The 22,985-nt window shown below is 38.5% G+C and overlaps 3 protein-coding genes across 4 annotated transcripts; 2 read left to right on the forward strand and 1 right to left on the reverse strand.

Annotated features, from left to right (window-relative positions):
• The first annotated feature begins 413 nt into the window (after nt 1-413).
• LOC134399449 (lysozyme g-like) lies at nt 414-7,294 on the forward strand. The gene is made up of 5 exons (XM_063127489.1): nt 414-494; nt 1,341-1,418; nt 4,201-4,397; nt 4,839-4,977; nt 6,716-7,294. Exons 1-5 carry the CDS (start codon nt 488-490, stop codon nt 6,847-6,849), a joined length of 555 nt encoding a protein of 184 aa, XP_062983559.1. The 5' UTR covers nt 414-487; the 3' UTR covers nt 6,850-7,294.
• A 2,841-nt stretch (nt 7,295-10,135) lies between these two features.
• Nucleotides 10,136-15,386, reverse strand: MRPL30 (mitochondrial ribosomal protein L30). Its single transcript, XM_063126280.1, has 5 exons — nt 15,225-15,386; nt 14,004-14,087; nt 12,592-12,738; nt 10,402-10,475; nt 10,136-10,318 (listed from the first exon to the last, which is right to left on the reverse strand). The coding sequence occupies exons 1-5, from the start codon at nt 15,339-15,341 to the stop codon at nt 10,180-10,182; spliced, it is 561 nt and encodes a 186-aa protein (XP_062982350.1). The 5' UTR covers nt 15,342-15,386; the 3' UTR covers nt 10,136-10,179.
• An 82-nt stretch (nt 15,387-15,468) lies between these two features.
• MITD1 (microtubule interacting and trafficking domain containing 1) lies at nt 15,469-22,021 on the forward strand. Of its 2 annotated transcripts, XM_063126278.1 has the most exons (7): nt 15,475-15,782; nt 17,847-17,948; nt 18,068-18,204; nt 18,284-18,370; nt 20,429-20,544; nt 21,508-21,568; nt 21,647-22,021. In XM_063126278.1, the coding sequence occupies exons 1-7, from the start codon at nt 15,662-15,664 to the stop codon at nt 21,740-21,742; spliced, it is 720 nt and encodes a 239-aa protein (XP_062982348.1). In that variant the 5' UTR covers nt 15,475-15,661; the 3' UTR covers nt 21,743-22,021. The 2 variants fall into 2 exon arrangements, with proteins under 2 accessions (XP_062982349.1, XP_062982348.1); XM_063126279.1 differs by lacking the exon at nt 18,284-18,370 and having other exon boundaries at nt 15,469-15,782.
• Nucleotides 22,022-22,985: the final 964 nt, after the last annotated feature.

A 22,985-nucleotide genomic window follows, 5' to 3' on the forward strand; every position in this document is an offset into this window, starting at 1 on the left:
GATTATTCCACATGCCTACAGTCACGAGGCAAGAGTAGCAGAAACCCCTGCTGCTTTTGCCCAGCACGACTCTATAGGCAGGGGAAATAATCCCATACTGGAAAGTGCTTGGGGAGCTGCCATTCATGCTGTCCTCGGGATGGGCACATTCCAGAAAATTACAGAGATTAAAGCTGTAATAATTAAAAACACCCCAAAATCTTTCTTTGGCCCATTGCCAAGGGAATGTTTGCTACAAAAAATTATGCAAATTTTTGTGTGGTTATGGGAAAGTCACAGTTATTGCATTCATTTATATGAAACTCCCAGCAAGCAAGAGGGAATTTCCCTTTATTTTATATTACACCTTCCCTGAATGACTCAACACTAACATACCAGTAAACAGACTAGCAAGCAGAGAGGAAGGAAACTAGCTTTGAAAGTGAAACTGCCTAGATAGTTTCTTTTCTCTTAGATAGTTACAGAGCTGAAGAAACGTCAAGGAATCATGGAAGGTATTTGTTTTACAATAACTCGGCATAACTTAACAAGGGTTCTGTTTGTTATGTGGTATATAACAATAGGCATACAGTTTCAAACTTAATGTGTGGTTGTTTGATCCTGTCAGTATAGCAGGGGTGGGGCAGGGAGAAGGTAAAATGCTAAATCAAGCATATACAAAATGTGGTTTGATTTTGCTAATAATTGTACTTTTTGTGATTTAGTTTTGGTAGAGATGTATAGTAGGTCACTCTTAGGTCACATCTCATTCTTAAAAGATTGTTCTTTGCAATGATTGGGATAAATGTCGTTCTCAAAGATGCTGTGTGGCAATTGGCTAGCAGTTTCTCATATATCATATTGTACAGATGTCATGGAAATAGAAGGATTCTATTGCTAGAATTGCTAGAAAGTTGTATGCATTTCATATGTATATCCATATATCTAAAACATTATTTTCCACCGTTTTTAAATATACCTACATGTAGGTATATTTAAAAATGGTGGAAAATAATGTTTTGCAGATTCTGGGATGTTGGGATTTCCCCAGACATTTTTTTTAAATATTTTTAAAAACCATGTCCCAGGAGGGAGCAAAAGCCCTGGGGAAACCGGGCATATATATGTTCACCCTAGTTTATACAGATGATGTGGATCATTTTCTCTTGGTATACAACTCAGTGAAGGAATTAAAATGGGGACAATAAACTGTTTTCGGAATATACTTTTCAAGTATTGGTGCATGCTAAATCTTGTTTAGATTAGGACACTCTGCCATTGCTTATAGATATTGGTAAAACAAAACACAATTCTGTTATAAAGTATCTAATTTGGTTAATAAATGCGTTTATCCTTGCCAGCTTATGGTAACATAATGGATGTCGACACCACCGGGGCTTCTCTTAAAACTGCAAAACAAGAAGGCCTGAGTTATGGTGGTAAGATTATTTCTCACATTTGTTTGAATATTATGATGGCTTTGTTAATTGACTGAGGCTGCCCATGACATGTGTCTTATTTTAAGATAATAAAAAAGCCAGTTTAATGGGAAAACCTGTGTCAAAAGGGTAACTAATCAATTTTTTGCATTTATGTAAACTAAGGGTGCTTCCAGACAGAGGGCTCCTAGCGCTAACAATAAAAAAGACAATGTTCAGCTGTTTGTATTCTCCTCTTTAATTGTTTTTTCTAGTAAGAGAAAAGATGGAAGGAATGGAAAAACATGGGAGGACTAGACGAGGAAGACAGCAGCATCTGAAGACCCCCTTAAAATTCTGTGAATGGGGCGTGTTTGCACAATAAAAGCTTCACCTGCATTGGATTCAGAGTTAGTCATGCTTAGAAAAGCCTTATTGAAAGCAATGGAACTTTAGTTAGTCAGAGCTAACTTAAGTCCCTTTGATATTAATGAATCTATTCTAAATATGACTAAGGCTGGATATGCCTCTCTAGAAACTGAGATTTATTCTTATTATGGGCCACTCTCCTTATTAATAGTTGAGCCACCTAAAAGTAACCACTATGTCCTGTTGATGCCATAAGCATAACGTGTAGCACCCTTAAACCCATCTTACTTCCTTATCACAAGGGATATCTCCATGCCAGAACTACACATTCCCCAGAGGCTGATGCTAGTGGGGAGATGATGTGGAAGTCGGTGTTTACTTATGCTATCTATTATGATGGTGGTGGCAGCAATATTTCATGAGGGGCATTTTGCATAGTAAGTGTAATATACAGACCTGCCTTCAGGTGGTTATTTTGAGGTGATGATGGACATATTGAAACTAGCATGGGGTTAATTATCATTTTTCAAATGTGACCAGAGATTTGAAAACTGACTGTACCACAAAAATGTTAAGATGGGGACTTCCCATCACCTGGCTCAACCACATGTTCTTAAACCATAAATTTCATCAGTTCTCTGAGATTTATCAAGACTTGTAACAATGAGGGGGGAAAGGTCTTTAAATAATTCTAGGCCCAACTTCAAAGGGTTTGATTTGATCCCAGCAGCAGGGCTGGGCAAAGCTGTTAATAGCCCTGGGCCAGATGGGAAATGTAGGCCCCATTTCAAACTGCTCATTAAGTATTTTTTAATCAGTTCTAAATACATGAACTAGAACAATTTATTATTCAAGATGTCTATAAGACATCACTTCTTCACATTCAGAAATGCTTTACATGCTTTTCTTTGGGCAAATTCATCAACAACAACAGAAAAATCAAGCAACTTTGCCTTGTCCATGTTAGTACTGCTCACTCACAGGAGAGCTACTTTGTAACAAATCTTTACCAAAGGGTCCCCCTTTGCCTCTACCAGGGGGACTCGGAGTAGGCCCCCTCAAAATCGTAGGCCCATGCCAACTGGCCCCTCTGCCCAGCAGTCAGCCCCAAAGGTAGGGTTGGACATTTACTCACTTGTTTTGTGGATCATCTATCTATATGATTATGGGTGGCATCCAACAGGGTTGTTCCGCCTCCAGTGGTTCAGATGCATGAGCAGTCACTTCTGCAATCACATGTGCACAATGGGATACTACTCCATATAATAATACTTAGATACACGATTATTTATTAAGTCGATTTATATCCCACTTTTCAACTATAATCTTCAAAGTTGGTTCACTTTGCAATAGATACACCAAGAAATGCATTTAAGCAAAAACAACCAGCTGCATTCAGTAGGAGCTAACGTCTGATGCTCTTTCACACTGGACATATGGTATTAGATGGCCCTGTGGCAGGGAGGGAACAGTCCATCAGGAACAGAAGCAGGTATCTGGTATTATTGTTACAGGCCTCATTTTCTCTCCTGGATTCATCCTCACTAGACAGTTGGTATTAGGGCCAAAACACATTTCTTTAGAACAGTACCTAACAGCTTAATCTTTTTCATTTTTAGTCTAGAGTAGGTGCAGAGATTCAATCCGAATCTTAAAAGCTCCCTACCCCCAAACAAGGTTTCCCAAATCCATATCTAGCAGATGCATATTTTATTTTTACTTTAAGATTGGTTGCAGGGCCCCCAGTCTGGACCGGGACCCTAGTGTGGGAAGCTTGTAAAATCCAGATTGGGCCTTTGCAACTACTTTAGAGTAAAAATGAAAAGTTGTAGCTCCTAGGTAAGACTTTCAGGTAATGTCTATTTTGGCCTTTAGATGGCTCTGTAATGGGAGAGAGGATTCTTTGAGGAATCTGATTTTTTAAAATTGACCTTCGTTGTATAGGATTTTCTTCCTTAATGCCTCCCCAAAGCCAAGTGGAAAGGTCAAGCTAATTTAAAGAAGATTTTCACTTATAATTAACCTCATTCCTCTTCTTTCCTCCTACCCCACAATTTCTCAATGGAGAGCAGAATAAGCTTTTGGTAGCTAGGGAACTGGACACTGTACTGCCTGTTTTTATAGCCCCGTGAGTTATGTTCATAAAACATAGAAGGATATATACACAAACTCTCCGTCCAGTTCAAGTATGAGAGACCTAGATCAATGTGGAAGATTGATCAATGTGGAAGATAGTCAATGTAGATGTTATTTTCTGTCACAATGTTCATCCATAACACCAGCTGTTCATTTGGGTCTACTAGTTCATATACATAACTGAAACCGGACTGTGGCTCACCTGGTTACCTCAAAACATTACTTCTACCAATTACACTTCTTCCATGCATTTGTAACTCTTTTTTAAAAATATCCTGTTTGCTTTCTTTCCCACAAGGAGCTGCAGCTTCAGAAATAATTGCAGAAAGAGACTTAAAGAATCTAGAGAAATATAAAACAAAGATTGAGGATGTCAGTAGAAAAACAGGTATTGATGCAGCTGTGATTGCTGGTATAATCACCCGAGAATCTCATGGTGGAACTGTGCTGAAGGATGGTTGGGGTGACCATGGAAATGCATTTGGTTTGATGCAGGTAAAGATTTATATTTGATGTCATTACATAAAAACAGGCAACCCCAAATCCTGATACATTATGCTGACATTATAAGGAGCCATTACAACAACTAATCATCTCCAACCAAAACAAAGCTTCATAGAATTGCAGTTGCTCCCATTTCTCCCTTGTTTACCCCCTCCTCCCCTATTTTTGTCATCTTCCCCACTGCCAATGTTTAGATTATAATCTCCTTGAGGCAGGGGGGCTACCTGCTTTTGCCTGTCACTTTGTAAAGGAGCTGTACATTGCTGGCACCCATATAAAGAACTTAAGTAATAGTAATACCCTACAGCAGTTCCCATCAGCATGGCCAATGGCCAGGAGTTCTGGGAGTTGTAACCCAAAGCATTTGGAGGGCACCAGGTTGAAGAAGGCTACCCTACAAAATAATTGAAATACTTTAATGATTCTTTTTAGGTTGATAAAAGATTCCACCATCCAGTTGGCACATGGGAAAGTGAGGAGCACATTAATCAGGGTTCTCTCATTTTACGTGATATGATAAAGAGCATCCAAAAAAAATTTCCGCAGTGGACTAAGGAACAACAGCTCAAAGGTATGAACCTATCTGTTCCAAAATATTTTGTAGAGTTTGAGGTGTAAAGTTGGGTGAAGGGGATCCCCCTTACTTTTCCTTTCTACCCTGGAATTTATCACCCAGCAGGAAGAAACTTCTGGGAAGGAACATATACTGAATCAGACCCTTGGTCCATCTTGGTACAGCCCAGTAGCATTGCCAGGGTTTCAGGCAGGAGTCTTTCCTAGCCTTACCTAGAGATGCTGGGGATTGAATCTGGGAACTTCTGTATGCAAAGCATGTGGTTTATCACTGAACTATGGCACTTCTGTTGCCAAGCACAGTGCTTGGCAGTTGCCCAGAGGTCAAGGGGACCTAGGGGTCAATGCAATATATAGAGCCAGGCCTCCTTTGAGTCTCCTTTAACCTCTGGATCCATAGAATCATTAAACTTGTAAAATACCTGGAATATAAGAAGCTGCCTTATACCGAGTCAGACTCCAACTAGTCCAATATTGTTGATACCGACTGACAGTGCCTCTCCAATTCTGTACAGTCTTCTCCAGAGCTACCTGGAGATACTAGGGATTGAACCTGGGAACTTTCGCATGGAAAGCATGTACTCTACCATATGGCTATGATCTTGTCTTCTTCCAATGAAGAGTCATCTTCCATCCAATCCCATTTATTTCCCTCCTGATCACTTAACATTGGATGATGTTAAGCATCAAAAGCAATTCACTTGAGTTCAGATGACAATTACTGTATTGATGCTCACATTGATTCCAACTATGTGACAAGAACACTTTGCTCCAGATAGACAGTCTTAGGACCAAGCTTATGTGGCACTAAATAAAAAAAGGTAATTTATATCAGGGGTGGGCAGAAGGTATATTGGGATCTACTGGTTGATATTCTTTATTTGTGTTAGATCATCAAAGGTTTCTGACTCCTAATTGTTTAAAAACAATTAAAGGCGTTCTTTCAACAAACAGGCATTCCCCGCCCCTTCTTTATTAGGCAGCTGAGACGGAAGAAAACTCAGGCTGAAAACCAAGAGTGGACATTAGTGTGCGAAAGGACTATAAACTCAGTTCTAGCACCAAAAGCAAATTCTTGGGCTGAGTACTCTTGTTCCTTAATTCTGAGATGGTATTCCCCACCACCACCTGAGCTTCTATTTTCTACCTGGCTTCAGTTATGGACCTTGGGGTTCTAGTAAAAAGCAAAGTTGATTCTGCAAACTTGGTCTGCCTGCCCCTGATCTACATCTAGCCTATACTTAAGAGATGAGGGTGTTGTGTAGTTTGGGAAAAGATGCTACTACTCCATATACGCAGGTGCACTTAAATATGCTCAGCTATATATGGCATCTGGAGAACTTCTCAATTTCCAGATAAGGATGGATGAGAAATGATGCATTTTCAGCAATTTATGCTTTTAAATAAATACCACTCAGGCTGTAATCCTGTGCACACATACTTGGGAGTTAAGTCCTTTCAAACTTAGTAGAAATTACTTTGGTGTACTCATGAATTTAACAAGCTGTGTATATCTCAACAATCCTGTCCTTTATCAAGTGGAAAAGGAAAGGCTTATCTCACTGATGTACTTCGCGTCACTTTCAATCAACCATTTAACTTCCTCTAAAGCACAACTGTGAGAATCCGAAACTCAGAATCAAATTATAGATTATTTTAATGCATGGGGGATGCCTACTAAAGAAGAATTCTTTTAATGTGATGTTCATCTAATCTTAAAACACTTTTAACTATAGGTGGAATTTCAGCGTACAACGCAGGAACTAAAAATGTCCGGAGCAATGACCAGATGGATATAGGCACAACAAATGATGATTATGCCAATGATGTTGTTGCAAGAGCCAAGTTTTACAAAACACATGGATTCTAATAAGCTTTTAAATGGGATTGTAACACAAATTAAATTTTTTTAACTTAAACTTTTGTATACATTATCCATCAGATCATCACATTCTTTTTTTCCTTGACAATTAAACAAAGATGCATCAACTTTTAAAGAAAACTTAGGAAAATGTTATATTACTACCTTAGTTATTGACCAGGCTGTTTTAAAATGGCCATGATTGACGATGATGGTGGAAGCTTAAGTGCATTTACTTAAGTTTATAAATTGATGTAAGTTTTCTATAAATGGCCTTTTATTTAAAAACCACTACTTATTTGATTTACATTTCTGATTTTTCTTCCTTCAAGCTTGTTACTGCAACTTATAGGAGATAATATGACGTATTAGCTATGAACTGGGAAATGACCAGTTCAGATATTTGCCTCTTCTGTTAACTAGCTAGGGAGGCCTTAAGACAAGCCAGTATTTACATCTAATAGTAATAATAATAATAATAATAATAATAATAATAATAATAATAATAATAAATTTATTTATTTCTTACCCGCCTCTCCCTTTGGATCTACCCTCTCACTTGCAATATGTCCCATTTTGAACATGCTAAGGGATTACATAAATGCTAAGCATTTTCAATGACACAGTTTAATAAATTTGAACTTTGCAGTACAGAAAAGCATTAATATATTGTTTCATCAGTTGAACAACCTGACATAAAGATCTAGAATGCCAACATACTAATTATATCAAAATGTTTTAAAATTGTTCATTTAAGCTACATTTCTATTATATAGTATTTGCTGAAAATAAAAACACTATTTAAAACAGCCATCCAGCCAAAAGCTATGGAAAAGGTAGCAGGAACGGCAGAGAACCAAATAAAAGGCTACCAAACTAAGCCATCTACAACCTGAGATTGTATTTCTAGCCATCATAGGTAACAGCTCTTTCATCTACACCTATTAATCTAGATAGGCTGATAGTACTAGAGAAAAATCAGTGGTCATGATGCACATCAGCACCAATGATCTGGAGAAATTTAGTTGTGCAATCCTGTAAGCAAAATTTAGATTGTTAGGTAGGAAGTTGAACCTCCGGACTGCCATATGGAAAAATGCACATGCCACAGGCATTTCTATGTGAACCTATGAGCCAAGGTGGACAAGTTGAAGTGTGTTGTTTTAAAGGATGATATAGCATAACAGAAACCTGGTGGAATGGAGAGAAACAGTGAGGTAATCTGGCTATGAACTCTATAAGAAGGACATAGAAGGGTATGGTGGGATGGTGCCACTCTATATGCCAAAGGTATAGAGTCAATCTAAAAAATTAAGGAGGGACTAAATCCTCCACAGAATTGCGGTCAGTGGCAATGCAGGCCCCAAAGGAAAATCTAGCAGTAGGGACATACTATGACCAAAATGATCAGGGGGATCTTGAGAGGTAGAATGAAAACAGGGAGGCATCAAAAGGAGGAAGTTGTAGTAATAAGAGACTTCAATTCCCCCACATAGACTGAGTAAATTTGTGTTCACAACAAGGAGGGAACATTTCTAGATACTTTAAATGACTGAGCTGACAGGATGCAACCCTTCACTTAATCCTACGTGGCATCGAGGACCTGGTAAGAAATTTAATGTTGAACGGATTAGAAATGGTGACCAAAACTGCGATCACAATAAATATATGCAAGTTGCCAATTGCTAAAGAAAGCGGTCAGAAATAGAGCTACCAAAACTATGTCTTTATATAATTCTTTGGTTACTGCATTAAAAAAAAAATTGTAGAGCTGGAAAAGAACAACCCAAAGGGTCAGGGATCTGGATCAACTCCCCTGTGAGGGAAGATTACAACATTTGTGGTTATTTTTTTCCTAAAATAAGTTTAACAAGGGGATTCATGTTAGAAGTACATAAAATTCTGTATGTTGTGGAGAAAGTGAATAGAGAACTTCTCCTCACAGTACTAGAATCCAAGCTGAATACTGGCACATTGAATACTTTATACAGTACATAGTTAAAGGGGGACTAAACAAATGTATGGAGGATAAAGCCATCAATAGCTACCAGTTATGATGGCTATATACTACCTCCAGGAGCAGAGGCAACTCTCAATATCATAGAATCATAGAATAGTAGAGTTGGAAGGGACCTAGAAGGCCATCGAGTCCAACCCCCTGCTCAGTTGCTGGGGAACACTAGTGGGAGGATGCTTTTGCAATCATGTCCTGCTTCTGGGCTGGAGACATCTGTTTGGCAACTGCGGGAAACAGGATGCTGGACTAGATATGCCTTTGGTCTGATCCAGAAGAACTCATGTTATTAAGTGCTATCAAAATCCCATGGCAATGCATTCTATCATGTTCCAAGGTTAGAAAGATGTTATGGAAAATAAGATTTATGTTGATTTTTTTTAATATATATATATATATATATATATATATATATATATATATAGGAGACCATGCCACCCTTTCTCATCTTCAAATTCAACAGAATGTGAATTCTTGCATGCACTGAAGTGATTTGTCCTATTTCTATCTAACTCGGGGAACATGAATATCTTCCATATTTCTCATGTTATATTAGACAACCTGCTCCAGGGAACCCTAAGGTTCTTCAGAAGCACAAGGAATTCTTCACTAAAAAGAGAACTGTAAAGAAGCTTCTTTGAAAAGCAGCTTGTCCTTCAACTCAGAGCTTCCTCTACAACAGGAGCGCAAGCCCAGAGGGTCATATCATGTGATACTAGCCCACACAAATGTACACACCATTGATCTCTATGAGAATCGCTGAAGAAGGAAATGGCGAGTACAAGCTATGGTGAATTGGGCTGCACTGGGGGGTTTGAAGCCACTTTTGCGGGAGCATGGGTTGTGCACCCATGGCCTATAATGTAGGACTGCATGGGTGTATTTTTCATTAGCATAGGGCAATGATAAAGTCCCATCTTAGCCAATGCTCTCTGTGAACCAAGTGTGCACAAATGCTCGTATCCAACAGTGTCATTCCGCAAATGTTTTACCACTTGCAGAAAGCAATTCTCTTTGCCCTAGGGGCAAATACTGTTACTTTGATTCCACCTGCACAAGGCATTACAAGTTCATTAAGCTAGGTGTTATTTGCACTAGTACTGCTAGTGAATGTGCAGTCATTAACAGAATGGTAATTATGCAGAAATCCAGAAAGTTTGGCTAGATGGAACAGTTTTGTTTTCTTTGCATCTATTCTAGCCATGTTTGATTAAACAGCCTCGAGAAATTACTCCAAACAGATGTGTAAAAGTTCCCCATAGGAAATAACATTAAGACAACTCCAAGTTTAAAGTTACATTTATTTTCTAAAATATCAATACATATTACAAAGAGTCAATTGTTTTCTGTTCCACTGGTTTTAGTCGACGGCGAATTATTAGTTCACCTGTGGTGCTATTAATAAAGGTATCAGACATTTCCTCTTCAGATGGAATTCCATGGGGTAGCTTTAATGGTTTGATGCTACAGTTAGAGAGAGAAAAATACATTAGTCCTGTTTTACAAAAGCTATTTTAAAAAACTGCAGGCAAGAAGAGTTAACAAACCTTATTAGATGTTTAATGACTTTCAGTTTTGCATTCACGGAAGGGATGTTTTTGTGCACTCTGGGCTCAAATCTCTGTAAGCAACCATAAATTTTATAAAAAGTTTTAGTTTCAAACACACACACACGCACACTGAAATTGTGAAAATAGTTACCGTGTTGAAACAGTTCTTAAAATACAAAACTTAAAAATAACCAAGTAGTCTGGGCAATAAAAACTAATGTACTTAATAAAGATTGAATTACTGAAGATAGAATTAACCAACACAGAAATCAATACAATTATACTTCAACCTTTAAATTTCTTTCATTATCACAGTACAAATTTCAGCCAAATATGACTTATGCTAAGCTTTTAATATTTTAATTCATAGTTAACTAACTGTGACAAATATCCACTTCTTAAATAGAGGTATGAACCATGATTAAACTAACTAGTTCAATAAAAATCCATAACAGTACAATCCTATAAATATCTACTCAGAAGTGAATGCCAAAGAGTTCCCTGGTGCCTACCCCCAGGTAAGTTACTATATGATTGCAGCCTAAGATTTTTGAAGGCAAAGCATCTAATGAAGTTCCTTGTGTCAATGCCAATCTTAACAACATGCTGTATTAGGCTATCAGTTACACACAACAGTTGCAAGTAAGTAGGCTGGGAGATTTCTCTTTTATGGATATCCAATGGGAGACTCACATAACAAGAAAACAGAATATTGAAGAAAGGGTTTAACCATGCAGAGATAAAGAGCAAGATTTTACTCAATTTCTCTTGTAGAAAATGTAGTATGGGATAAGATAGGAAATTTCCTGCAACAACGTTTACTATAAATTAGAACAAAAAAATTCTAAACATTCAGTAGTTTCTGATCATAAAGCTCCTCTTCATAGCAAGCTAAATGGAATTGCATGCAATGTTTCTATTTACAGTAAGTTGCCATACTCTAACCCACAGGTGGGCAATTACACATGCAAGCCTGCTGCCCAACAGATTGGTTGGGGTATGGCTGTGGTAGACGGGAAGGCTCTTGGGGAGCCTCATCCCCTCATTCTTTCCCCCCCTCATTTAAAATTGCACCTCCTCCCTCTTTTTTATATGGTCATGCTAGGCAGGGCTCCTGCATCTTTAACTGTTGTGATGAAGAGGGGACATCACCAGGTGCTGCATGCATACAAATAACACCTGCTGAAATTCCCTTTTCAATACAACTGTTAAAGATACAGGAGCCCTGTTCTCCTTTTCATATGGTCACCCTACTACAGCTGAAATCAGTAAGTGCCGTTGTTACAGCCACAATCCAAACACATTTTATGACACTTCCTCTCAGATGTTACTTGTACACAATACTTGAACTACTCTTCACCTTTCCTCCAATTCAAAAGCAGAAGCATTTCAATGGCAACCTCAGAAGAAAACACTAACAGTTTTGCGGTATCAGAGCAAAATTCCATCTAGTCCCACATTACATTTCACAGAGGCCAGGCATGTGCACACAAGCAGCAATTCCTGTTTAATAGAATGTAAGCCTATGCGGCAGGGTCTTGCTATTTACTGTTTTACGCTGTACAGCACCATGTACATAGATGGTGCTCTATAAATAAATAAATAAATAAAAATAATAATAATCTGCTCTTCCATTCAATCCCCAAACTGCTTTTTAAACTCAGCTAAACTCCCTTTGTAGCATAGTTTAGGGCTATAACATATATTCTCTAGATTCCATGATCATGTTTTAAATGCCCAGGTGATCAGATGCCTGGCCTGAAGACAGAAATAAAAAGCACTCCTATATAAACAAAGGCAAGAGCTCAAACTAATTAACTGTTTTCTTTTCATTAATGGATGGATGTGTGTCTTCTACAATACACTGTGTCTTCTATAGTATACTGGAGAAGAACTCAGCAGATTACTCAATTTGAAACCTTGCCCTGAGATGGAGATGTTGTTGCAAATACAGATTATTCTGATAGACCTGTCTAAATGTCTGATCTTGGTAGGTAGTCTAAGACTGCAATCCTATGTACACTTAACTGGAAAGAAATCCCATCTAATTTAGTGGTACTTGCTTCTGAACAAATATGCATAGGACTGGCCAGCGTAAGTTACTATTAGAGGTAAGGGAGGAAATCCCTGAACTTTTTTCTGGGAAGAAAGCAAAAGGGAAAACAAGTTTGTTAAAGGACTAGATACCTTTTCCAATCCAAGCATTTTGAGCAAGTCCTTTTCCCAATAAGGACGCCTTTTCCCACTTCTGATTCTGGTGACAAGGTGCAATTTATGAGGTTGCTGTGGATCACCTCCATATTTTTCATGATCACCAGGTCGTGGCTGAAATACCTAAGAGGCATCCAACAAATGCAGGGTTTAGTTGTTCACTCATGACTAGCCAACACAATAAATATCTTACAAATTATTATTAAAATTTTGATTTGTAGTAAAAGTGATTGGATGACTAGAATATGACATCAGAGAAACAGATTGGTATCAAAGTCCCCCCCCCCCTTATAAACATAGAATGAAGGCAGACTTCCATATCATACTTCTACTTCAGATCTAGGTTATCTGTTTTCACTTACAGAGCTGGGATCCCAAATAAGAATGCAATAAATAAATAAAAACAATAAATAAAAAATTCCACTATAAAACTCACTAAGTTTATAACAGTTACGTGTGGCAGAGTAGGGCTACAATCCTTTGTACTCTTAGCTGAGTAAACCACATTGAATTTAGCAAGAACTATGCATAGAATTATACAGTAAATAGCAAACCTGCCAAACTCACTTTTTTACATGATGGATCAGCTAGTTGAACAAGGCCCTGATCGCACATCACAGCCAATTGCTTGGTTGCTTAACCCAGGAATTGATGGTGGGGAATAGGAGCAAGTGAGCCATTGGCCACTTCCATTTTCAGTTAATGACTCAGGATTGCTTCATTCCTGGGTTGTTTTGCAATGACCAAACTAGGAAACTCTGGATTATTTATGGGTTAAACAACCTCGAGTTAACCCAATAAAAAACCATGGGAATAGCCCATTATATGCAAAACCAGGTCTAAATGTGGTACAGCGCACATACTGAACATTTTAATTTGTAATACAATAACTCAGAGGCTTACGTGTATCCATTGCAGAGCAGAAGGTGTATTGCGCTTCCCGCTTTGAATTTTAGCTAGATGGGCTTTTTTGTCCATCTAGTGAAGTCTTTGGGGAGGGAAGAAGATTGGGGATGGTTTGGATCCCTCTTTCTCCAGTTTCCTCCCCTCCCCACCCAACAACATGCCCCCTTTAATCCCCCTATGAGATTACATCTGCGAGCTTGTAGAAGCAGCTGATGTGGGTCTCTCCGCTCCAGTTGTGAGAGCAGAGGGAGCTCAGTTGCATGGCTACAAGGTCAGAGCACTATCTCAGATTCAGGAATCCGAAATATCCTATGCCCCCCAGACGCTGTGTAGGAGGCATAGGATTGCTCCCTAAATTTTCTAATGGGAAGTGTGAAAGTAAAATAAGAAATATTTGTCTTAAGAAATATTTTTGTAGCCTAAAGGGCTGGATAAAAATGCTAAAATAAATAAATAAAACAGTTTTTCAACACAAGGCTTACCGATTCGGGAATTCTTGACCTAGTAAATCTCTGCCTAATCCACATTCTCCAAGTGACTGGCTCCATTTTGTTCCTTGCAAAACTCTAGTGCAGGAAGGACAAGAAAGAGACACAATACACTGTTTCAAAGTTGAAACATAACTACATATTTGAAGATTCCCATCAGAAACTATCCTCCTATGCATGGGCTAATTCCAAATTGACTTATATAGATTCGTTGATCATTTTGGGTGTGAAGACTTTAAAACACAGTCAGCCTGAGGTAACAATTCTAACAGGAAATGTATTCACAATCGCTGGTTTTGTTTACAAAGCTAATAGTTGGTACTCCAGAGAAATCTGGCACTTCTTTAAAGATAGTGCAACAACAAAAATAAAGTAACCAGGAATTACATAGACATGTTTACCAAACTTGTCCCAGTTTATTGTAAACAAATACACCTGGATTTTCATACAAAATGAAAATTGCAAGGAAACAATCCAATCTGAATTCCATCCCTTTGTTAAAAGGCATTCTGACATCTGAGGACTGGGTTGTGGGATAAAGAAACTGTATTCTACAAATATCCAGGAGTACAGCCTAACTTATTTACTTCATGCCTTCCTGAATTGCGCCCTGCCATTTATTATTATTATCTATTATATTTCTATTTGGCCCCATACCTGAAGTTCTCTGGGTGGGTTTTAAGGATGAAAAGATTAAAAACAATATGCAAAATTTAAAAACACACAACACAGTACACACAGAGACAACATACATTTAAAAACAACTTTGAGCAATTGGCAAACCATAAAAACAAATCCAGGATAGATTAAAACACATCACATGCTGCTAAATGCCTGGGGAAAAAGAATACTCTTGACCTGGCGCCAAAAACATAGCAATTGCTGGTTATTCCATAACTGGGGGTGGGGAGGGGGGCAGGGAGGCACCCGGAGGTGTTGAGTGCAGTGTAGATGTTGAGCTGAGCTCCGCCAGGGATTGTGGCCCCGAGCCATGTGATCTAAATCAGATTTGGGGATCTGGTTGAGCCCTTCCTACAGCACAATTAATGGTTTTAATTTTTGTGAACCGCCCGGAGAGCTTCGGCTATTGGGCGGTATAAAAATGTAATATAAAATAAAGAAAGGATTTCAAAAGGTCCTCGCACGAAGCATAATTCTCTACCCACAGAACAACACTCCAGCTCGGGGAACCTTTCGAGATCCCCGTCATCTCACCTGCCAAGCAGCAGGAGTCCCCCACATCACTCTACCCAACAACGCCGCCATCTTACGCCCTACTGTTACGCATTGCGTCCAGCCTCCTACGCGAGAAGAAAGCCTCGCTTGGGTCATCCAATCACAGATCGCGATATTTCCACCGGCTTCTACTAGGGGGAAGAGAAGTCTAGGAATGTCTTATATATCTATGGTCTTGCTTCCGCCCGCTTAGTGGGATGGTTTCAGTTTCCAGTTCTTGTAAATCACGTGGCCGGCAGAAGGCGTGAAATCCTATTTATGTTTTTTTTTTTGTCGCGGTTTGTTTCTCTCTGTTTATTGGATGGAGGTTTGGATTCCCGCAAGCTTGCCGCCCTCGGTAAGATGAAGTGTATTTTTAGTGGGGATCCCGACCGAGAAACCCCACTGCCAGTGCTTGGTCTCTTTTCCCCGCTGCAATGGAGGATCCAGCGGTGTCGGTGCTCAAGCGGGCGGTGGAGCTGGACTTGGCGTCTCGCTTCCAGGAGTCGCTTGTGTGCTACCAGGAAGGGATTGATCTCTTGCTGAAAGTGCTCAAAGGTGAGTCTTTTGGCTTCCCACCCGCAGCCAAGGCAGACGAGCTTCTCTGTTTTGCAGTGAACATCCCAACCCTCAACCTCTAGTAATCCTGTAGATCTCACAAACCAAAGGTCCTTCAAGCCCCGTGCCGTCTCCACTAAGAAACCGAACAGGGTATGAAAAGAACACTTTCCCCCTGTCTGTCACTAGCAGCTGGTATTCTGTCTCTGAATATGGAAATTTCAGTTAGACTTGATTCTTCATTGCGTTGGTAAACCTGTGTCTGGGATGTACCACTTTAGAATGCATGTCTGGGAGGTTCACATAATTGAACGTGTATGTATGCATGTGAATGTGACGAGTTCTAAAGCCTCAAATAGCACGTCAGACAAGTTTGCTTCGGTTCCCGGAAAAATGCAGTTAATCACTTAAAATATATTTGTTAGAGTGACACATAAAACAAATTTTAATATCTTTAAGCAAAACGTTTTGGTTTCTGTCCTCAGCTGCTCTGATATGAATCAAATTATCTATCTTAATAGCTTATATTTTGTGCCATGTTACGTTTAATAAAATTGTGCCCAAATTTAATGCCCCCACAAAGACATAGAAAACTAGGTGCCAGGGAGGCTAAACTAGAACCTTCCTGCCTCACATCTAATTTTCTATATGGACTTTTGTTTGTTTGTTTCTGTATGCAGGAATATTCAACCATGTGGATCCACCAAGATCCCTGCCCTTGCAGTCTGAAGTGGTACTGTCCAGATACAACTTCATTACCTTAGAACTGGGCCTAACATACAGCTATGTCCTCCAAGAATTTATAGCATTCAGAGTGCAATCTTATGCATGTTAACTCAGAAATAAGCCCCACAGTGTTAAATGAGGCTTACTGCCAAGTAAGTGCATATAGGATTGCAGCCAGAATCAAGATAGTTAACCATAACCATATTTAGTGCTAGAGAATTCGACAAATCAACTGTTGTGTGGAGTTATTTCTTTTTGTCTTGGAGTTTCTTTCTTTTGAAGTGTGTGCTGAGTGTGTGGGTAGGTGAGAAGTGAGGGGGTATGACAAAGAGAGAGTGAATAGATGAGAGAAGAAAGCATGTGGGGTACCTCTGGCCCTGTCTACCAGTGGCATGTGGTCCATGACAAATTACTCCAAGGGAATGTAGCCCCTGGCAGGAAAAAGGTTTCCCCAGCCCTGTTTGAGGAAGCAGAGCAAACACACTGCATCTGGAGCAGCCTTTCCCAATGTAGTCCCCTGTAATATTTTGGACTTCAACTCCCATCAGCCCCAGCCAGCATGGTCAAGGGTCAGGAATGCTGGAAGTTGTGGTCCAAAACACATGGAAGATACTAGGGCAGAATCTACACTACTGCTTTAAAACGGTTTATAACAATAGTGACAACCGTTGGGGCCCAGGACACACTCCATATACAGTTTTCAAAACGTTTTTGAAGTGTCATATCTTGCTTGGTGTAGGTCAGCCTCTGGTTAGGTAAAGCTGATCTGGAGTTTCATTGGAAGCCTTCTGAAATATACAACCCTTGTTATTTATTTATCTTTGTAAACCGCCCAGAGAGCTTTGGCTATGGGGCAGTATATAAGTGTAATAAATATAATAATAAAAATTTACATTTCTACCCCTTTTTCCTTTTACAGGGAACCTGAGGCAGCTTACACAATTTTCCTCCTCTCCATTTTATCCTCACAATAACAACCCTGTGAGGTAGATTAGGCTGAGAGTCAGTTCCTGGCCCAAAGTTACCCAGTGAGCTTTATATCCAAGTGGAGACTAGAACACTGATCTCCCAATGCCTAATCCAACATTCTAACCTATACCACACTGGCTATATTATGCTTTTTTGTTTTCAGTTGCCATAGTTTTACTAACAAAATGCCCTCATCTAGTTCTCCAGGCAAGACCCAGGAGCCAGACGTGACAACATTGTTGCATGAGGGTTGGGTACCAAGCCTTGCTGTGAACATGCAGGTCATACATTTAAACTGAAGGCAGAAAGTGGACTAATGAAAAAGAACAGTTTCTTCACTGTCCTTCATGCATCTTGTCTTTGTCACAGCTACAAAGGATGAGAAGAAAAAGAATCATTACAGAGACAAAATATCAGATTACATGAACAGAGCAGAAGATATTAAGAAATATCTTGAGAAAGAGAAAGAAGGTATGAAGCTATAATGTAAGTTTCTTTAGTACATTTGTGGAATGCTACATTGGATTTTTTAAAAAGATACTATAACTTGTATGTGGTTGATTTTAAGTGAAAGTCTTTCTTGTTTTTAGATGGAAAATATCACAAACAAATTAAAATTGAGGAAAATACAAAAGGTTTCAGCTATGAAAAGCTATTCCAAGAATATCTTAATGAAACTGTTACAGAGGTTTGGGTTGAGGACCCTTACATTAGGCATGTTCATCAGGTAAGACTTTGTTGATTCATACAGTCAAAACATTTTGTTCTTTGTATCTTAAACATTAATTCTATTTAATTGTTTACAGTTGTACAACTTCTTAAGATTCTGTGAAATGCTTGTTAAAGGACCATGCAAAGTGAAAAGTATACACCTTCTTACCTCTCATGATGAAGTAAGTATTTACACAAGCATTGCAATCTTAAACCCACTTACCTCAGAGTATGCCCATTGAACTTAATCAAACTTCTGAGTAGACTATTTTATTTATTTATTTATTTATTTACAACATTTATATACTGTTCCCCATCCAAAAGATGTCAAGAGCAGTGAACAACCAATAGACTAAAAGAATAAAACCATATTAAAAATTGCTATCTTTAAAAGAATAAAGTTCTGATAAAATATGAGTTTTAGTAAAACCATGGCTGGTCATTCTAGGAAAGCTTCCGAAACAACAACATTTTCAGGAGGCGCCTGAAACAGTACAACATTGGTGCCTGCCTGACCCCCAAAGGCAGGGAATCCCATAGGAAAGGGAACACGCATAGGATTGCAGTCCAAAACCTCTTACTCTATAAAGTTGTATTTATTGAAATGAAATGGTTATTTTTTAAAAAAGTTTTTTATTAACACAAATTAAAATACATCAACTTCAAATTAAAACAATGAATCAAAAATGAAATGGTTATTTTTAATTAATGCATTGTAGCCACCATGGCAAGAGTAAAAAATAATAATTCCTACATGCTTTTTCAAGAAATGTGTTGCTAGTTCTAATAATTTATTGCAGATTTCTTAATGGAAGCGGCCTTGAAATAATGTGATCTTATTTACTTCTGTCACATTTGCTATTAAGAAAAATAGTTTATTTTTTTAAAAAATCCAGTAGTGAAGGAAACAATACTGAGAAGATTGCTATGTCTTACCTCTAGAAGTAAACTCCTAGAAGCTTAGCCTAGTGGTTCTTTCAAATTACATTCACATTTGCTCCTAAAATTAGACACTTCTTTTACTAAGGGGAATGGTCTGCTTTGGGTTTAAAGCAGACTTATAAACAGCGACTCATCTAGTTGCCTGTGTTGAGTAAATGATCAGACAAAGAAGTTTTGGTTAATTAGAAAGGAACACAAGAAGCTTTTATACCAGATCAGACCATTTGTCCATCTAGCTCAACATTCTCTACATCAGTCTTCCCCAATCCGCTGCCTTCCAGATGTTTGGTACTTGAATTCCCATCATTGCTGATCATTGGCCGATGGGGCTGATGGGGCTGATAACAGTTGTAATCCACAATATGTGGAAAATACTAGAGTGGTTCTCCAGGGTTTCTCATACCTACTTGGGAGATGCCAGAAACTGGATCTGAGACTTCTGCATGGAAAGCATGTGTTCTACCACTGTGCTACAGCTTTGAGGTCATCCGTGTGCTACAAATGACTTATTTAAGATGGTATTGGGAACTGATGGGCTAGTCGCGGGCAGGGAGAGTTTATTAACCTTTTTGTCTTATTTGCAAGGCTAGGTTTGAATCCAAAATTGAGCAGGCAGGTATGGGTCTTCGTTCAGAATGTAGTGGTTTGTCTTTTACAACGCATCTATTATGTACCTCTCACTTACTCAATCTACAAAAATTAGAAGTCAATATGCAGTCCCCTTCATAAAATCCTCCTTGGCTATTGGCTGGAATTTTTTAAAATGTTAAATCAATTATTTGCATTCATAAATGGTCAGGCTTGGGGAAAGGGTGCCTGAAAGACTGCTTCCTCCTATATGAACCTACCTAGAAGCTGTATTATGCGTTCCATCTCCTAGAGAGGTGAGGTTGCTGGGGATTCAGATCAGGGCCTTTCGCCCTGATTGTGGACATCCTTCCCCAGGGAGGTTACGTCAGCTCCCTCATTACTGGGTTTCGATAGCTGGTAAAAACTATACTCTTCCAAGACACTTTTAGTGACTAATACCGCTTCTTAATTTTAGAGAGTCCCCGTTTTATTGTAAGGTATGTATTTTATCTGTTTTGTTTTTATTTATTAAGTATTTCATCATTTTTATGTTTTCATTGTAGATCACCTCAGGCTTTCATTGAGTGGAAGGGCGATTAAAAAATAAAGTAAAAATAAAAGATGGAGCTATTCATTCACAAAAATAGGTTCATAACCTGAATTTGCAACATGTTTTGATTATCTTTTTATTTTATTTTTTTAAAACATATATAAATGCATCTTAACAGGGCAGTGGAAAGAGTCAACAGATGAGTGCCCTAGAAGAAATACAACAGTCCCTAAAGAATTTTGGAGTAACACTGGACGTATCCTACTCTTCTTCAATACATGATCGAGAGATTAGGTTGGTGACATGAACAAAATCACTAGTTCAACAATACTGATTTGCTAAGATATTTACATATACTTGATTGGTATGTGTTCTAACCTTATATAGTACATGCCAGTTGCCGATTCAAATTCTGGAGACTATAATTAGCTTGAAGAGCTCCAAGGCAGTATTCAGCAGTAGTTATCTCCTGCTTACTCTACAAATTATCTTTTGCCCACTGTTCTTACCTTTTATTGGACAAAACTGAAGTTCTACTTACTATAGCAGGCAATATCTGCACGTACACCCATTTCATATACTTACTAGGGCCAGGTAACCTTTAATCTCAGCTGGGTGTGTCTAATCCTTTTGACCACCACTGGAACATCTACTTCATGTAAAATATGTCTATATATGGGGAAGGGGCTGAGTTTGCATCACTCCTCCACCTTGCAATTGGGGAGGATGCCCCAGTAGGTGTATGAATGGGAGCATAGTGTCTAATTCCGTCAGAACAAATATAGTTGCAGAGACTAAAACTGACACTTTAGTCTGATCATTGTCTGATCATCATGACTTGCTGTTGTATTTATAATTTTCAATCGCTTGTCAAGCATCTTTTAATTTATTTTCTTTCTCTTGTTAACCTTAACAACTACCCTTTGAAGAAGGTCACTATTCCCATTTTTCAGAAGAGGAACTGGGTCTAGGAAAGGCCACATTAATTGCTCAGTGATGGTTTGAACCCAGGTTTTCCCAAAACAAAATTTGGAGTTCCATTCATTTGACCGCATTGGCTCATCTATTAGTTAAATTGCTATATCTTTAACAAATCTGAAATATTAATCAGGATTTAAAGGTACACTAATAACAAATGTTAACATATATTTTGGAATCCAGATCATGCATGTTCTGAACAGGAGTTTTATCATATAATACATGCCTATAGTTTCAATATTTGTGAAGAATAACAACTTTCTTGCATTTAAAACACAGATTCAACAATGGATGGATGATTAAAATTGGAAGGGGCCTTGATTATTTTAAGAAACCACAGGTGAGGATTGTTGTCTGTTTCGTCTTTGAAAAAAATTGAGTTACAGAAGTGTTTAAAAGAATAATTTGTTTTCCACAGGGTCGTTTTTGCCTTGGATACTGTGACTTTGATTTGAGACCATGTCATGAAACCACTGTAGACATCTTCCACATTAAACATACAAAGAAAACATGACCCACTCCAGCTATTTTGTCCAGCTATATCTACTGTACACTTTTATAAAGTAAAACTGATTTTATGTTTTTTGAAATGTACTATACAGCAATCCAATTAGCTTGTCTATGCAAAAAGGCATGTTTATCACAGGATTTCATATTCTTAAGAGGAGCTGTAAGTAGTTTTTCAACCCTGTTGAGGACCACTATTCTAATTTACTTGTTTGTGCTTGGACCACATTTTCTTACCTTAATAAATACCATGTGGAAGGATGCTTGAAAAAGCTTTTGAACTAAACATTGATTACTGCTCTTCTCTTAGAGTTGCAATCCCACAAGCTTTATGGGTGGCCAGGGGAGAAGCATACATATAGCTGGAATGTATTTCAGTGAAGCCATTTCTACTGCTGAAGAGGCAAACTGCTCTTCAATTTTTCGATTTAAGTTTTAAACTGAAAAAATGGCTGCCTCTTTCTATGTGGTGGAACATAAAACTCTGGCAGCATTTTTCTGTTATTTTCAATAAGACCACGGGAACCAACTGGCGCAATAGGGATGCTGATGGTTCCAAAACCATCATTTAAGAATCACTGAGTTAAGCAAAGAGCAAAAATAGACCAAACTCAAGATATTTTAGGAGTCACCAAAGTCTGAGAAAGCAACTAACCATGTCCTTGTGGATGCTTCAGAGCAAAACTGATAAAGAGGATACTGCATTGTATACTAAAAGTGTCCAGATATGTCCAAATCATTTATAATGTGCTGCTGTATGTGACAATGGACTGAAGTAACAAGGGAGCTCTGAGGACAGTCATGCAATAATCACTTCTGTCACAATAACCTGCTGATATGCCATAACAATGGTGTTTACCTGATTAAGGGAACCCAAGACTCTGGCACATGTACAACATGAAAAATGTTATGTCCAACTAGACAATGTATTAAGATAGCCAGCACACTAAAAAAGAGCAACCCACAGAGGCACAGCCTCCATTTAATCTAATAGCCAAGCATGACTGGGTGTTAAACCAACCTATAAACAATGGGAAGACACTGTGTTCTTGATACCTTCCATATAATATGGCCCTTGGATTAACCCTATTTTCAAGGCTCTTCTCTCTTCTAAAGCTACCTCAGTCCTCCTAATAAAACTACTGGGAGGTATCAGTTCACCAAAGTCTTAAATACATTTTATTATTATTATTATTATTTATTTATATAGCACCATCAATGTACATGGTGCTGTACAGATTGCACAGTAA

Source organism: Elgaria multicarinata, chromosome 5, assembly GCF_023053635.1.
Source record: "Elgaria multicarinata webbii isolate HBS135686 ecotype San Diego chromosome 5, rElgMul1.1.pri, whole genome shotgun sequence".
Taxonomy (NCBI): Eukaryota; Metazoa; Chordata; class Lepidosauria; order Squamata; family Anguidae; genus Elgaria; species Elgaria multicarinata.